Source organism: Papaver somniferum, unplaced genomic scaffold, assembly GCF_003573695.1.
Source record: "Papaver somniferum cultivar HN1 unplaced genomic scaffold, ASM357369v1 unplaced-scaffold_160, whole genome shotgun sequence".
Lineage (NCBI taxonomy): Eukaryota > Viridiplantae > Streptophyta > Magnoliopsida > Ranunculales > Papaveraceae > Papaver > Papaver somniferum.
This window is the reverse complement of record NW_020625487.1, coordinates 1,676,459-1,692,964: the sequence shown is the minus strand read 5'-3', so window position 1 is coordinate 1,692,964 and position 16,506 is coordinate 1,676,459. Positions and strand designations below refer to the sequence as shown.

General features: G+C 36.6%; 3 protein-coding genes and 1 non-coding gene across 5 annotated transcripts; 2 read left to right on the top strand and 2 right to left on the bottom strand.

The window, feature by feature from the left end:
- The first annotated feature begins 4,937 nt into the window (after nucleotides 1-4,937).
- Nucleotides 4,938-5,549, top strand: LOC113337498 (60S acidic ribosomal protein P1-like). Of its 2 annotated transcripts, XM_026583168.1 has the most exons (3): nucleotides 4,938-5,009; nucleotides 5,106-5,235; nucleotides 5,266-5,549. In XM_026583168.1, exons 1-3 carry the CDS (start codon nucleotides 4,938-4,940, stop codon nucleotides 5,370-5,372), a joined length of 309 nt encoding a protein of 102 aa, XP_026438953.1. In that variant the 3' UTR covers nucleotides 5,373-5,549. The 2 variants fall into 2 exon arrangements, with proteins under 2 accessions (XP_026438953.1, XP_026438952.1); XM_026583167.1 differs by having other exon boundaries at nucleotides 5,106-5,549.
- LOC113337557 (pleiotropic drug resistance protein 2-like) lies at nucleotides 5,529-7,003 on the bottom strand (the record flags this gene model as incomplete). Its single annotated transcript, XM_026583217.1, has 5 exons — nucleotides 5,529-5,950; nucleotides 6,031-6,285; nucleotides 6,365-6,536; nucleotides 6,623-6,850; nucleotides 6,945-7,003. Coding segments are annotated over 5 exons (987 nt in total), but the record flags the coding sequence as incomplete, so codon positions are not given.
- Nucleotides 7,004-7,098: 95 nt separating this feature from the next.
- LOC113337500 (60S acidic ribosomal protein P1-like) lies at nucleotides 7,099-7,527 on the top strand. The gene is made up of 2 exons (XM_026583169.1): nucleotides 7,099-7,170; nucleotides 7,267-7,527. The coding sequence occupies exons 1-2, from the start codon at nucleotides 7,099-7,101 to the stop codon at nucleotides 7,525-7,527; spliced, it is 333 nt and encodes a 110-aa protein (XP_026438954.1).
- A 4,958-nt stretch (nucleotides 7,528-12,485) lies between these two features.
- Nucleotides 12,486-12,558, bottom strand: TRNAR-UCU. Its single transcript has one exon. It is a non-coding gene; the product is annotated as a tRNA-Arg (tRNA).
- Nucleotides 12,559-16,506: the final 3,948 nt, after the last annotated feature.

Sequence of the window (16,506 nt, the reverse complement as noted above, 5' to 3'; positions counted from 1 at the left end):
GGTAGTTACACTAGCATGTTCGGTTATGAGATTTTTAAAATAAACCTAATTTTATAACTGAACTTTTTAGAAACGAAGAACACCAAATAACAGTTTGGTTAGACAAATAAATTTTTTACCCGCAAATTTTTTTGCGTAACCGAAATCTTCTATGTATAGCCTACTCTAGATTTCGGCTGAATAGAAGAAAAAAAATCCTAAACGAACTTTTCTTTGTATAGCCAACTGTTGAGTTCGATTAAATCGCAAACTTTTTTTTCAAATCCGAACTCTTCTTTGTATTACCAACATAAGAGTTGTAGGATCCAAATATCGCACAATAATAAGATCTCGCGAGAATGTAGGGAAGCTTGCGAGAGAACGTAGCATGTGTGAAAATTAAGATCCAACGTGAGCCTGCGAGAACATCGCACGGTGATTCCGAAATTAGGGGAAATGTTAGCTGTATCCCACCACATATGAGTTGTCATCCACTATATAAATATCTATATAAAGAGAAAGGTAGGAGAGAGAAAAGTGACTGGTATTATTATTATTTTTTTATTCTTCCCCAAAAACCAGAGAGAGAGCTCCAAATACTCATTAATGGAGTCTCAGTTGTAATCCATATGTAATTACAAACAATCATAGTGAAACCTAACTCCGTGGATGTAGATCAAATTGATCGAACCACGTAAATCTTGTGTCTTAGAAATCATAGTCATGATAATACAAGGGGTGTGTTGTAGGATTTCCTGCTACTACATAATGGCGCTAGAAACAGGGAACGAGTAAAGGATTTATCCTTCCTGTAACTTGTTGATTCAAGAAATTTTCATGAAGATTAGCTATTGTTCATATTTTTCTAGATCTACAAAATATAGGTTCAAAAATGGAAATTTTATGGAAGAAATCACACTATCATGGAGTAAACATCATCAACAATTCAAAGACATGAAAAGAGTGAGAGAAAAATTAGTTGTTGTGGTGAAATTTAAGGAGAAAATGGAAGTTTCAGTGGAAGATTTTCATGTTCAGGAGAAGAAGGCAAATGTGAAAGAAGTTAAGGAAGGACGAAGAAAAGATAAGAGGCAGATGCTGCAATTTCTATCATAAACAGAAATTCGCACAGATGGTTTGAGCTGGAGCGAGTAAGCGATAGGTCACGGGTTCGAATTTCGCAGAGACACATATTTTTCATTTTCTTCTCTTTTGCATGGGAGAATAAAAGAATAAGAGAAAAACATTGTGCATTTATTTCGCAAAGAGATTCTTGAACAGTTGGTCAAGAGAACAATATGTACGTTCGTTGTCGCAAGTTCGAACTTCCCTGCGAGCATAGTTTTCTTCTTTTTACAGATAGCGAAAAAATGAATAATTTTGCAATATTGTTTCATTAGTTCGCAAACAAGAGGTAGCACAGTTGGTCAAGCTTCTCTAAAGTGAGTTGTAAGACTCAAGTTCGAATCCCTCATCAAGCTTAATTTTTCGCACATTTTTGAAATCTTAAAGGCGAAGAAATGGAATAAAGTACAGCATTGTGTGTTTCTTTCGCAAGCAAAAAGTAGCGTAGATGGTCAGAGAAGGAGTATGCAAACTAGAGGACATGGGTTCGATTCTCCGGCGACCAAATAATTTTTGCAGAGTTGATATTTGATTACTTCGCACAGTCTTTGATTATTTCTCAAGAGAGGGTTAGCACAGTTGGTCAGGAGGCATGAATGCAAGCAGCAGGTCGCGAGATCAATTCTTTCTTCTTGCATGTTTATTTTTATTATGCGAAATTTATACAGAATTGCCTCTTACACAGTTGGAATTTGATTACTTCGCAAGAAATTTGATTATTTCGCAAGAGAGGCTTAGCAAAGTTGGTATGGTGCAAGAAAATCAAAGAAGCAGGTCGAGGGTTCAAATCTAACTTCTCACATTTCTTTTTGCTGCGCGAAATTCATACATTTCAAGGCATTTATTCACTTCTCTGATAACAACAACGACTCACATGAAAGATAAGTACCACTTCCTTAAACATTTTGCTTTATACTAAGAACGAATAAAAATATTTTTGATTTGATTTACAAAAAGCGATTCAATCGCACGATAACAAAAATTTCAAGATTTCAAAAATTACTAAGATTTCAAGATTTCAAAAAAAAAAAAAAATCTATTTGTATATATTTCTAGAATATTTCTTTTACAGAAAATAAAAGATTTTTTATTTGATTTACAAAGATTTCAAAGATTATAAATATTACTAAGATTTCAAGATTACAAAGATTTCAAAATTACAAAGATTGCGAGATTTCAAAATTACAGAAAACTGAGAAAATTCAATTTACATATTTCTCTAGAATATTTCTTTTGCAGAGAATAAAAAGATTTTTGATTTGATTTACAAAACGCGATAGAATCGCAGAATTACAAAGATTTCAGAGTTACCATGTATTAGAATTTCTCTCGAATATTTATTTTGATTCAAATGATATGATATTATGAGAATGAAATAATGAATGAAAGAGATGACAGAAATGAAAGAATGAATGAAAGAGATGACAGAAATGACAAGATGAATGAGAGAATAAAGAAACGCGAACATTTTGCTGAAACAAAGAGACGCGGAAATTTCGCAGAAACGTGAATAAAAATTCGCAGATAGGGGCGAACCTTTATGGCGTACACCCTAGTTCACGAATAAAATTTCGCAAGAGGCAAATGTAAGACCTAAAGTGCGTCATATAAGGGGGTACCTGTTGCATGGCTCAGGGAAAGGTTACACCGCCCCCGGAACCTGAGTCATGGAGATTTGGGGTCAATAAAGCCCATCCGGGAGAGGCACCTTGGATTCTCAGCTTAAGCATATGACTTAGGTTGGGCGACTAAGGTAATAAGGACTCTCCCAAGGAGTGCAGAATCTGATCAAGGCGCCGAGGTACACGGTTGAGTCAAGAGTGCCAGGGGCGTTTGAAGCATCCTTGCCATTCTTGACAAGTTTTGGCTTATACTGCACTCGGCCCGAAGAAAACCCCACTTAGGGTGCAGTCTCGTAACCAGAAACCTTATAGGTAAAAGGGACAAGAGGCTGCGAAAACAACTGGTTGTTGTTACGACCTAATGGGAGGAGCTAACCTTGTATGGTAGAAGTACGCCTCCTTGAAGGGGCAACCAAGGGGGAGATAAGGGCGGCACCCTCCATTAGGGAGCTGATAAGTGTCTTAAGACGCAAATGTCATGAGGCTTTTTACTCGCAAGGGTATTAAGGCTTGTCATATTTGTGCGACAATCCTGAAGAGGCAATAATACAAAAGAAAAAGTTAAGGCAAGATCAATGGGTTTTTGCATGAAAGTGCAAAGACGTCCTGCGATTTTGTCGCAATGACAAGAGGTGACAAAATAAGACCTTTAACTAGGAAGGCAAAATAAGACCACATATGAGTTGTCATCCACTATGTAAATATCTATATAAAGAGAAAGGTAGGAGAGAGAAAAGTGACTAGTATTATTATTATCTTTTTATTCTTCCCCAAAAACCAGAGAGAGAACTCCAAATACTCATTAATGGAGTCTCAATTGTAATCCATATGTAATTACAAACAATCATAGTGAAACCTAACTCCGTGGATGTAGATCAAATTGATCGAACCACGTAAATCTTGTGTCTTATTTTCTATTTTCATTATTTTTATCTTTATTTTCATATCAAATAAATTTAGATCTAGAAATCATAGTCATGATAATAAAAGGGGTGTGTTGTAGGATTTCCTGCTACTACAAGAGTTCTATGGAATTCCAAATTTTTTCTAACCCAGTACTACACTGTATGTAAACCCTAACTTAAAAGTTCGGTTACCTATCCTGGAAACTTGATAGCCGAAAAAAGCAAAAACTCCTTTAAAGATCAGTTCGGCTACATGTGTCTGAAAATACACTGGCCGAACTACACCTGTAGATGAGTTCAACTACCTGTTCTTCAAATATTGTAGCCGAACTTTGTTGACATAACATAAATTTATTTTAAAGTTTTTTATTTTTTCAGAAGTGGTTGCCAAATCAAGCAGCATTCTCAATTTTTTGTTTACCTGAGTACCCAAAATCCTCGTTTCGAAATCATCCATCTCAAAAAAAAAAAAAAAAAAAAAGATCTTCTTCTTCTTCCATCAAAAATTATTTTTCTACAAAAACCCAACTTATTAATATAACCTCACTAATAACGTAGTTAACTTAGTCATTTAACTAATCATTATACCAACTAATTATTAAACTAAGTAATTATTACACTTACTTAATTAAATAGGATAATCTGGGTATTAGCATAAATATTTGGATAAGGGATGGCTTAGTTTTCTTCTAATGTCTTACCCAAAATAAAATCATGGTCCCCTCAAAAAAGCATGATTGATGTGGACTGATACCAGCATTATTAGAGGATGATACCATTTAGCCGATCCAACGGTCAGGATCGCTTAAATTTTTTTTGTCCTATATAAAATGGTATCGGTCCCTAGTATTCTGATATCAGCCCGTATAAATCGTGCCAAAAAGGGGTGGTGCCCGAATAACGGTTCATTTTTATTTGTTTATTTTTGAACACATTTTCATGAATTCGATGATGCCCCTGCTGGCCCAATGGGCTAAAAGAAACCATGTTCCGATCCAAGGTCCAACTTACCACTATGGTTCGTGCCATTTTCGATGGTTATACGCCTCTAGTTGATCCCACATTCCAAATCCCTCTCCACGACCAATTAGGCAATCGCCAACAGGCGGTTGGAAGACGTGTGCCACAAGTTAGGCCTTTCCCGAATAAGACCGAAATTTGGAAACCGGAAACTAGTGGGAAACATTCTCTTTTTCGTCTTCTGAGCGCTCTATATAAAGGATTTACAATTCTTGTTTCTCTTGTATAATTTATTATTACAGGAGGAGTCTCTCTAGGTAGTTTCAAATTAATTTCTGCTACAAAGATGTCTTCCAATGGAGAAGTCGCTTGCACTTACGCCGCCTTGATTCTTCACGACGACGGAATTCCCATCACTGTAAGTAATTCTTACTTCCTCTCTTTTCTTTATATGTTTTGGTATGTAGAATGCTTCTTAACGTTGGGTTTGACATTCAACTGGTTTCCAACACAGGCTGAAAAGATTTTAACTCTGGTAAAGAAAGCCAATGTCCAATGTGAGTCTTACTGGCCTAGCCTCTTCGCTAAGTTTGTTGAGAGGAAGAACGTTGAAGACTTGATCACCAACGTTGGTGCTACTGGTGGTGCTGCCGTTGCTGTCTCTGCTTCGACAGGTGGTGCAACAGCTGTTGAAGCTCCTGCTGCCGAAGAGAAGAAGAAGAAGGAAGAGAAAGAAGAGAGTGATGACGAAGATATGGACTTGTTCAGTATCTTCGACTAGAGCGCACATTGTTTCTTGGAAGCTGCTTGATGCTTTCTTTAGTTTATTTTGTTTGGTTATGACGTTGTTAAGCTTATTATTGTTTTGTTTATAAACACAGCAGTGGCAGTTTTTTATTCGTAATAATCTACACGTTCCTCTTTCGCTAGCAATACAGATTACAATCAAACTACAGATATATGCAATTTCTTCTCTTCTAACTTGAGATAAACTCGTATACATTCCAATTTAAATTCAAAATCGATCAACTTTACGAAATATTAACGAGACGTACTAAAGAGATGTTCGAGCTTTAAGTCCATTCATCATCTTCTTTGGAAATTGAGGTACTTGATTCCATAAGCAAAGACAAAGAAGAAAGCAAGGACAAACCCGATATGGGCTAAGACAACCCATTTAAGGAAGCCATATTCCCAGCCGTAACTTTCTTGCAAGTACTTCTGCACTGTTGGATTGATTGGCAACCCTGGAATCTGCAACTCGTTTGTCCTGTCGCCGACCTGAGATGTCACTAGACCATAGAGAGTCCAAGCAACAGGTGAAGCCCAGTAGTACCATCGCCACCATATTGGGATTTGCTGCAATTGTCAAATTTAAGTGTCAGACTTGAAATGTAAGTTCTAGTGTGTACGTCAAAGGGGAGACAAAGATTACATACCGGCCTAGGAATGAGGAATCCAGAAAACAAATTCCATAAACCTAAAAAGAAGGACATAGCGATGGCAGCAATTTCAGGCGCTGGAGTCATTGCCACTGTCATCATTCCGTACATTGTGAAGTAGGTAAAGCACATGAACATGAAGTAGAAGAAGTAAAGGAACTTGGCAGCGCTCCAAGGAAATCCAATCATAGAGAAAAGGATAAGAGAGTAAATTAAGGTTTGAACAAATACGTAGATCACTTCGATGGCCACCTACAAAAAGAAGAAGTTCTATCAGTTTCCTTATTGTGAAGTACCAAATGCACCTTGGGTTTCAATAGTAGTCTTTTACCTGTGCAAATGCGTAAGGCAATGCTGAGTACATTCCCGCAGCTCTTTCACGATAGAGAACAGTCCTCTCAACTGCCACAATAGACTGAACAGAAGATGCATTACCCGCTCCAAGAAAAAGAGTAGCAGCGTACATAGCTCCAAGCAGATTCTGCAAGTCTTGTTGTTTAGACCTGTAACATTAAATGAATTTCCGTAAGATATAAAACCTACACTCTTAACTAACTTCCAAGCCTCACTAAAGAGATGAAATTCTTACACTTTGTCTCCTTTGTTCCAAAAGATAACCCCAAATAAAACACCAATGACTGTAGTTGTAAATAACCGGATTGCATTATATTTCGGGTTCCTCCAGTATGACCAATGTTGTTTCCAGAAACACGCTTTGCATTGAGTAATAAAATCTTGAGAATATTCCGTAGGAAAGTGAAGGTCTTGCGAATCTTGTGCCGGCGTGCTTAATTCTTTGATAAGTTGTTGATTTCTCCTGGAATGCATTAATATAACTATTTAGTAGAATACTCGAACTTCTGCTCAGGTCAAGATTTATTAAGATACAGACCTTATGCTACTCTACTTACTCATAAAGGGTGGAATTGGCATAAACTTCTGCGAAATCCACATCAAGCTGAGCCTCCAAATTAATATAACTATGGATTCACACTTGTGTAACTTATCAGTACAGGAGGAGTCTCTCTAGCTAGTTTCAAATCCAAATTAATCTCTGCTGCAAAGATGTCTTCCAGTGGAGAAGTCGCTTGCACTTACGCCACCTTGATTCTTCATGACGACGGAATTCCCATTACTGTAAGTTATTCTTACTTGCTTGTTTTTCTTTTTTGTTAGATATATATATAGAATGCCTCTTGATGTTGTGTTTGACATTAAACTTATTTCCTACAGGCTGACAAGATTTCAACTTTGGTAAAGAAGGCCAATGTCCAATGTGAGTCTTACTGGCCTGGCCTCTTCGCTAAGTTTGTTGAGAGGAAGAACGTTGAAGACTTGATCACCAACGTTGGTGCTACTGCCGTTGCTGTCTCTGCTTCCACAGGTGGTGGTGCAACAGCTGTGGAAGCTCCTGCTGCCGAAGAGAAGAAGAAGAAGGAGGAAGAGAAAGAAGAGAGCGATGACGACGATATGATTATGAATCTCTTCGACTAGAGGGAATATTGTTACTTGGAAGCTACTTGATGTTTTCTTTTTAGTTTATTTTGTCTAGTTGCGACGTGTTTTTATAAACACAACATAGCAATGGAAGTTTTTTATTCGTAATATACTCTGACCCTAGTAATACATGAAAACTATATGCGTTGTAGGATCAGAATCTCGCAACGATAATATCTCAACGAAATTATCAACAACACAACACAACAGCTTCGCAGAACAATTTCAGAAATGATACGATAAACGACGACAGTTAGGATCACGAGAAAGATGTGATAGTCCTGCGAAAATTAGAGAGCTTGCGAAATTAATATTTGTAAGGTTGCGAGAATGTCGCAGACCATACCCGAAAGTAAAGGACAGATTAGCTGTCATCCACTATGTATTTCCCTATAAATAGTCGTTCAAGTTGTAAAGAAAGGGAGAGATCTTTTTTGAGTAAGAAACAAGTAAACAGGAGAGAGAAAGTCTAGAATAGAGGTCATTCTTGATTCCTTTATCTTTTCTTGTAAGAACATTCGAAGATTGATCAATAAAATTAATAGTGTAATTCTAAAAATGAGTTGAGTAATAATGAAATCATATGAGGGGTGTAGTGTAGGATTTCCTGCAACTACATAATGGCGCTAGAAACAGGGAAGATTAATATTGAGATTTGTGAAGATTTAGAGTGATTGATTAAGAATTTTACATAATTTCTTGCAATATTGTTAACATTGAAGAAATGGCTAGAAGAAGAAATACATCTGAACAACCGACTACTGTTAGAAGAAGCAAGAGAATTGTTGGGAGAGAAAGAAGTGAAATGGGAGAATCTACTAGAATGAGAAATAATGGAGAAAATCAAATTCAACCACCAATTCAACAAACACTAGTACATGGGAGGAATACAGATTATGATAGGGTGAGTATACACACTTGGCAATCAAATTCGGCAGAAGAAGTAGAAGAAGAGCAACAAAACAGAAACCATAGACAGGGAGAGAGAAATCAAGAAGCAGATGAAGGAATAATTCATGGAGATGAGGAAATTGGAGCGTTAGAAACGTTGAGACGAAGAATACATGAAGAAAGAAGAGCCGAGGCATAAGAACGTGCAAATCTAACAAGGCAAAATCACGAATTAAGGATGGAGAATATAAGACTACATAATAGAAGATCGAGAAGTATTACAAAATCATATTCAAGATCGACTAGAAGAGAAATGAGGCGAAACTCACCCACAATCAATGCTGGAAACAATATTCAAGAAGAAATATCAAATCCTAATGAAGAATATCGCGAAAATAGAGAAAGAGCTAATGATCGTTATGTTCCACAAAATGAAACTTTTGAGGATGGGAAAAATGGTGGAAATCAAGAGAACGAACAACGTCAGGGACGAGATGACCAAGATGGCGAAGGAAATCGAGAGGAAGGAAGAAGAATTTTACATGAAAGAGAAAATCAAAGAAATCAACAGACAATTGAAGAAGAAATTGAAAGACATTATGCTGAACAAGCACGTTTAATCTGCGAACGTGAAAGATTGAGAGCGGCAATGGAAGAACAAGAGCTTCAGGAGACAATTCGCCAGAACAATCACGACAATCGAGAAAGAAGGCGTACACAAAACCGGAATAACGGTAATCTCAATGAGGAGTATGATAGAGTACAGAGGATGGCTGAAAGACAGCGAATGAAATTGATAAGAAATTAACAAAATCATGGAGGGGAAAATGAAAGGCATCATCATATGCGAATTCGAGATAGAGATGAGGAAGAGAATCGCAGAAGAAGACGAGATGAGGATAATGAAGAAGAAATGCAAAATTTCACGAGAGAAGATAGACATGAACGCAGAAGAAGAGAGGTGAAATTAAAAAGACCAATGGATCAAGATTCAGGTGTAAATAAACAAATCTTGAAAGAATTAGAAGAAATGAGAGGAATGCTAAATAATAGAGGAGAAGTAGACAGAATACAATTAGATGAAGCAATAGAAGAAGCTGCGAAAACTCCATTTACAAGGGAAGTACAATTAGGAGGAATACCACCGAAATGCAATTTGCCCGCATTAACCAGCATTTTTGATGGAACAACTTGTGCAATTCAACACATTAAAGCCTATGTGAGGTGCATGTTACAATGGGAAATTCATGATGCCGTATTGTGAAAATATTTCGCATCCAGCTTAACAGGAGAGGCGTTATAAATGGTTTGAAGGTCTACCAAATAACACAATAACATCCTTCAATCATTTGCAGACTACATTCTTAGGGGCATATATATAAGTAATAATTCTTCGCGACCTGGTATAGAATATGTGTTTGGATTAAAACAGAGGATTGGAGAAAGTTTGAAACACCTGACTAAAAGATGGAGAACTATGTGTAGCGAAATGACTGGCCGTGTAGATGAGAGATATCTTATATTATCATTTATCAATGTTATGTTTGCAACAAACCTATTGTATGTCCAAATTTTCAGAGTCAAGAATACGATCACAATGACTGAATTGCGAGAACTTCAAGAAGAATACATTGCTCTAGAGGAAAGGCAAAATGAAATGGAATCATATCCAGTTGCGAACACCAGCTCACAAACAGCGAATGCAAGCTTATTACCGAAGTTAATAAACACATTAGTGAATACTTCGCAAGTACAACAAGAGAAGGTGACGGGTAACAATCAACAAAAACTGGTGGCTATGGGAAGCCGAGATCAAGAAGAGTATGAAAGAGAAAGAAATTTCTACAATCGTGGTGGAAATAACAAGATTCAAAGAATCGATCAACCACAAGAAACTTATGGAGGTCAAAGACAAAACTATAATAGAGGACAAGGAGGTCACAAGGTAGTATGGGAAGAAATCAAGATGCCACCTCTAAATGCAAGTGTGGAGAAGATATGGGAAGCTATAATCTTGATGGAGAATATACCAACACCATGGAACATGGGAACGGAACCACCTCCAAACCACAGAAGCCATGAGTTTTGTTCTTATCATCATTTTCATGGACATACAACAAATGATTGTAGGAATGTAAAAAGAATTATTTTGAGAATGATTGATCAAGGAAAACTAAACCACTTTTTGGTAGGGCACCCACAATCTCAACCACTGCCACCACCACCAGAGCATCACAAAGTGAACGCGATGAAAAAGAAAGAAACATTCTTCATAGAAGTTGGTGCAAAAGAAAAAAATCTATTTTGTCACTCTATCGTACATTCATATAAGACAATTGAAGATTTTCATGACAATGTTTTGAGTAGAGTGTTCGCAAGAGATAATGATGGAAGAGAAATTATGAATATTGCGAAAATCTCGCCACTAGAGGAATTGCAGAAACATATCATTTCTTTTACCGCAGAAGAAATTCCCGAAGGAGAAGAGGTGCATGACAATCCATTGGTAGTAAAATTAGAAATTAATCCAAAACCGAAAGAAGATGACGATGATGAAGCTGAAGATTCATGGGTAATTAATAAAATTCTAATCGATACTGGAAGCTCTGTGAACATCTTATTTTAACATACTTATAAAACCATGGGTGGAAGAGATGATGATCTTATACCATCAACATATAAGATATATGGTTTTAATGGTACTGCTAACAAGCCTAAAGGGGAGATTACTATGCGAATTTCATTGAAGGGAATATCTTCCGAAATCTTATTTTGTGTCGTTGATGTAGAATCACCCTACAATGCGTTAATTGGTCGACCTTGGCCACATGGGGTTCTAGGTGTAGCTTCAACTTTCCCCCAGTGCATCAAATTCCCTCACCCCAGTTGTGTAGGAATCATAAAGGGAGATTGGGTTGAAGGAAAGAGGTGTTACAAAACTGAGAAAGAATCTTGCGAAGGAAGAGAAAACAAGAAGCCGCGACACAAAATCAAAGATACACAAAGAAGTGAGAGGTTGATGGTGGATGCAATCGAAAGGAAAGGAGAAGAGATGTTGTGAAACTAATGCTAGCTCAGAATAAAAATGATGAACATACCACTACCAAGGAAGCAGTAGCAGAAAATAATAAAGAAGCAGAGGATGACAAAGGTAATAAAAACAACAAATGTATGAATGATTAAGTTGTTGCGATATTCTCGCAATAAGTAAAATTCTCAAAAATACATTTGATTGAATGGCAAAATTGAGATTACGAAATTCAGATACAATATGATGATGATTCAGATAAACGACGACAGCTAGGATCACGAGAAAGATGTGATAGTCTTGCGAAAATTAGAGAGCTTGCGAAATTAACATTTGTAAGGTTGCGAGAATGTCGCAGACCATACCCTAAAGTAAAGGACAGATTAGTTGTCATTCACTATGTATTTTCCTATAAATAGTCGTTCAAGTTGTAAAGAAGGGGAGAGATCTTTTTTTGAGTAAGAAACAAGTAAACAAGAGAGAGAAAGTCTAGAATAGATGTCATTCTTGATTCCTTTATCTTTTCTTGTAAGAACATTCGAAGATTGATCAATAAAATTAATAGTGTAAATCTAAAAATGAGTTGAGTAATAATGAAATCATATGAGGGGTGTAGTGTAGGATTTCCTGCAACTACATGCGTCTCCTCTAACTTGAAATAAACTCGTATATATTCTAATTTAAGTATAAAATCAAACAACTTTGCGTGAGGTGTTCGAGCTCTTTGTCCATTCATGGCACTCATCATCTTCTTTGGAAATTGAGGTACTTGATTCCGTAAGCAAAGACAAAGAACAAAGCAAGGACAAACCCGACATGGGCTAAGACAACCAATTTAAGGAAACCGTATTCCTAGCCGAAGCTTTCTTGCAAGTACCTTTGCACTGTTGAATCGACTGGCAACCCTGGAATCTGCAACTCGTTTGTCCTGTCTAACCTGAGATGTCACTGGACCGTCCAAGCAACAGGTGAAGCCTACTATTCCCTCAACTGCCACGATAAAAAAAAATGTAACAAAAATAGGGAAAAGATCCTGCACACCCGGTGGGACTCGAACCCACAATCGCCTGATTAGAAGTCAGACGCCTTATCCATTAGGCCACGGGTGCATCTGCCGGCAAATCTTAGGTACGAGGATTTCATACAGGATGGCATTGCATTTCCGAGAGGATCCGGAGTAATTTCAATTCAAAGAGAAACTCCTTAACTCATTAACTGGTGGACATAGCATAAGAAAAATCATTCTGTAACTGAAATCTATGGAAAAAAAAAAGACTTGTTATACAACTGAATGAACAGATAAGGTTAGTTAACCAGCACACATCAACAATGCAACGACTAAAAGTGAAGACCAGATACATCCTGGTAGAGACACTCTGCCAAACCTTCACACTCACTAATTTCCAATAGTTTCATCTTTCTGCCTTGTCCATTTTTCGCAAGCCAATATGCACCATCATTCTCATTTTTTCTACTCCCTGACACATCGAAGAAGGCAAGACCTCTATTTGATATCAGAAAAGATATCCAAAACGAGTTTATAAATTTTTTCATGATCCACTTTGTAAATGCTAAACAGCAGAAGCAGATTACAGTCTTTGCAGGGAGTTTCAACACTCTTAGATTTCTAACCACATATACAAATTTTCCTGCGACTCCACACTCTTAGATTTCTAACCACACTCTTATTATTGTCTAGTTTTATGTCTTGTAAAAAATGACTATTTAATGATTATATCGAAGTTCAATGAATTTGAAAATTTGACGAGTAATGTTGAAAATTAAGCTTAATTCTATTCTTAATCCAATCTTACATTTTAATTAGAGATACATTTAAACAAATATCAAAACCTCATACTTAGACAATTATGAAATTAAAACATAAGAACTTAAGTGGATAATCGAGAAATTAAAACATAAATATTGGACAATATTTGGGAAAATATTTTAAAATCTCGAAACAATTTTCAAATTGGAAGTCTTTTTTCGTAGATGCGGCGATATTCCGCACGACACCTACGTCGAAGTTCCATCATATTTGCACCATACGCACGTCACCTTTGTTGAAATTCCATCATGGATTCACCATTCCTCAAATTTGGACCTTCTTGATGAAGTAAAGTAACAAACCTAGTAACTTCCTTATTGATTATACAGAATCGTTGAATAAACTCTGAAACATCATGATTGTTGAGATTCATTGTTTGTTCTTGAAATTTCCCATGAATCATTTGTCATAATGTTTCGAGATGTAATGCATTTCCGAATACAGTCTCCTCAATAGAAGAAATATAATTCCTGTAAATACATTCATCTTCCGCAACAGTGAATTTTGGTTTTCGCCTTATTTGACTTCTCCTAATTTGACTTCTCCTAGTTTGACTTCTCCTAATTTGACTTCTCCTAATTTCACTATCCACATTGGAACGATCAACAACTCTTCGATTTGCGACATCACGTTGGTTTGCTACGAACTCAGCGAACTCAGCAATGTTCATATTATCAACCATACTCTCTGAGGAATTGGAAGAGTGATGAAAAGAATTGGAAATTGAGAAATTCTAAAGAGGTTTAGAAATTTTGGTGTGAGTTGAAATGAGATTGAAATTAGGTATTTATAGAAGGGAAAAATAGTAGCCGTTGGATGAATCTGATAAGCGATGATCAGAGAGTCGAGGGGTAGCTTGACTAGCGCTGGCGACTTAAAGACCAGCGAGCGATGAACACTCTATCGCTCGCTGGAAACTCTGTCGCGTATGTCTATATGTTATTCCTGACATATAGGCATATGATTTTGGAAGTTTGGCATACCAATAGTGAGTGCATATATGCCAAATATCAGTATTTGGCATGTGCATAATAAGAATAGGCTTAATAAAGCTAAAACGAAACTGGCTACCATAGTGTTTAGCCTTAATCAGTACTAGCTAGACATGGCATCTAATCAACCTCAACTTTACCTTGAAGTTAAATATTTTAGACCATGCCAATACATATATTTTTAATATGAAATTTACTGAAAATGCATGTTATTTTGGAGGCTGCCACCCCAAGTCCCCACGTGCCTGAAAACAATTAGATTTGTACATGTAAGGGTAGTATAAAATGAAAATGTAACTTGGTCTTCCAAAAGATAATTTAATCTTCATGCATAGAGGTGTAAATTGGGTTGTGCCAGCACGAGCACAGCCCAGCTCAGCACGCTAAAATCTGAGCCCAGTTCAGCCTAGTATGTGATTTAACCCAGCACGGCCCAACACGTTAGTTTCATGGGCAGTGCTGGGTTAGCCTAATCGGCACAGTAGCACAGCACAACACGTGGCACGAATTAGTACGTGGCCCAGCCCAGCACATCACGTTAAGAAAGCACGTTATAGCATGCACAAGTACACTATATAACAAGACATAATACATCACATTTTGTGTATATTTCATAAAAGAGTCGCTATTCTAGCTAGTTTTTGATATTTTATGCTAGCTTATTTTTATAACAACACATATAATACTTAAATATTTGGAAAATATATTTCAACGTCGTTGTTATAATGTGTTACCTATATTTAGCTAGACCATTAGTTTAAATGACAATGATCCAATTTTATATTTGATGGGATATTTTTTTTTATTGAATAAACTTGTTAATTTTACTTGAAATAATTTCAAATGATATGTTGTTTATTTAGATTCTCGCGATAATGTCCGACTTAATGTATACCACTAAGTGACTTCAAATTATTTATAACACAGCCCACAGGCACAGCACAACACGACAACACGTTTAAATCGTTGGCACAACACGGAACAACACGTTTAAATCGTTGGCACAACACGACACATGGCACGTAAAGCACGCGATTTCGTGTGCCAGACTGTGCCGGAGCGGCACGTTTTACACCTCTATTCATGCAATTAACGGAACACCCTAAATGGGGATAACTCAAGCAGGCCCCAAAAAATTTGAGCACCCCTACAATAATTCGTCTTGAATTCTTCATAAGAATGGTGTAAAACACCGAGACTATACTTAAAGATGTGAGTTATTTGACTTGAAATCTGTCGTTTTGCTAATCAAGCAAGCACATAGACTTAGTTAGACGGTTTTATACATTGACCACATCTTTACGAAAATCACCATCAATATTGAGACTGATTACGAAATGGGTTTTCTTATCTTGTGCATTCATTCAAAGATAAGAACCAACCATTGGCATGGAAAATTGTAAAAAACTATAAAATATTAGAGACAGAATGATTCTTTACATTGGAGAATGCATTTGTGGAGAGAAGTTCAAAAATCCATGAATATTTTCATTTTTCAATGCAAAGAATTATTCTCTCTCTAATATTTTATACTTTTTTACAATTTTCCCATGAAAATGATTGGTTTTTAACAAAACCCGAAAGGGTTTTAGATGGTTGAAAAGGTCTCGTTTCAAAAACATTTATCACAAATCTCCAACTCTAAGTAAAGATCTATAACGACTTGGGATTCCGCATAGTAGTGAGAAAATCATGAAAGAAAAACAGTCGTATAATTTCATCCATGAAAAACAACAAATAACATCTCAAAAGTTCTCTTAATAGAAACAACCTTATCAAGCAATTACATAAACGACATAACAAGTAAATATCAAGTATCTCTAGAGAATATATTAGCCCTTTCAAGAAATATCAGAAAAAGGATTCTCATCGCGATTACAAAGTATTTAAACCATCAGAAGAAGGATTCTCATCGCGACTACAAAATATTTAAACCATAAAAGTCCCACCTCTCACCACATCTTGTCCACCCCTGTGGTTAACCACCAATCTATCAAACAACCTACAATATCAAAGAAAATCATAGTAAAATTCGAAACACAGAGAATCCTTCATGATTTTCTTGTTTTCTATCCTCTTGGAACCTTGGAATCCTTGCCCTTCTTCTCTTAGATGGAACCTTTCTAGGCTGGCTGGTATTCTCATCATCCCGTCCTCCTACCTCCTTCATAGTATGGTTTCTATCTTCCTCTGCCTCCACATATATCACCTCATGTCTCCCTACCACTGAAGTTATA

Bases quoted from the DNA above. Each gene is read 5' to 3' on its own strand.
- LOC113337498 (XM_026583167.1), top strand. From the start codon at position 4,938: ATGTCTTCCAATGGAGAAGTCGCTTGCACTTACGCCGCCTTGATTCTT. The intron at 5,010-5,105 runs GTAAGTAATTCT...TTTCCAACACAG, and splicing joins ACGACGGAATTCCCATCACT to GCTGAAAAGATTTTAACTCT.
- LOC113337500 (XM_026583169.1), top strand. From the start codon at position 7,099: ATGTCTTCCAGTGGAGAAGTCGCTTGCACTTACGCCACCTTGATTCTT. The intron at 7,171-7,266 runs GTAAGTTATTCT...TATTTCCTACAG, and splicing joins ACGACGGAATTCCCATTACT to GCTGACAAGATTTCAACTTT.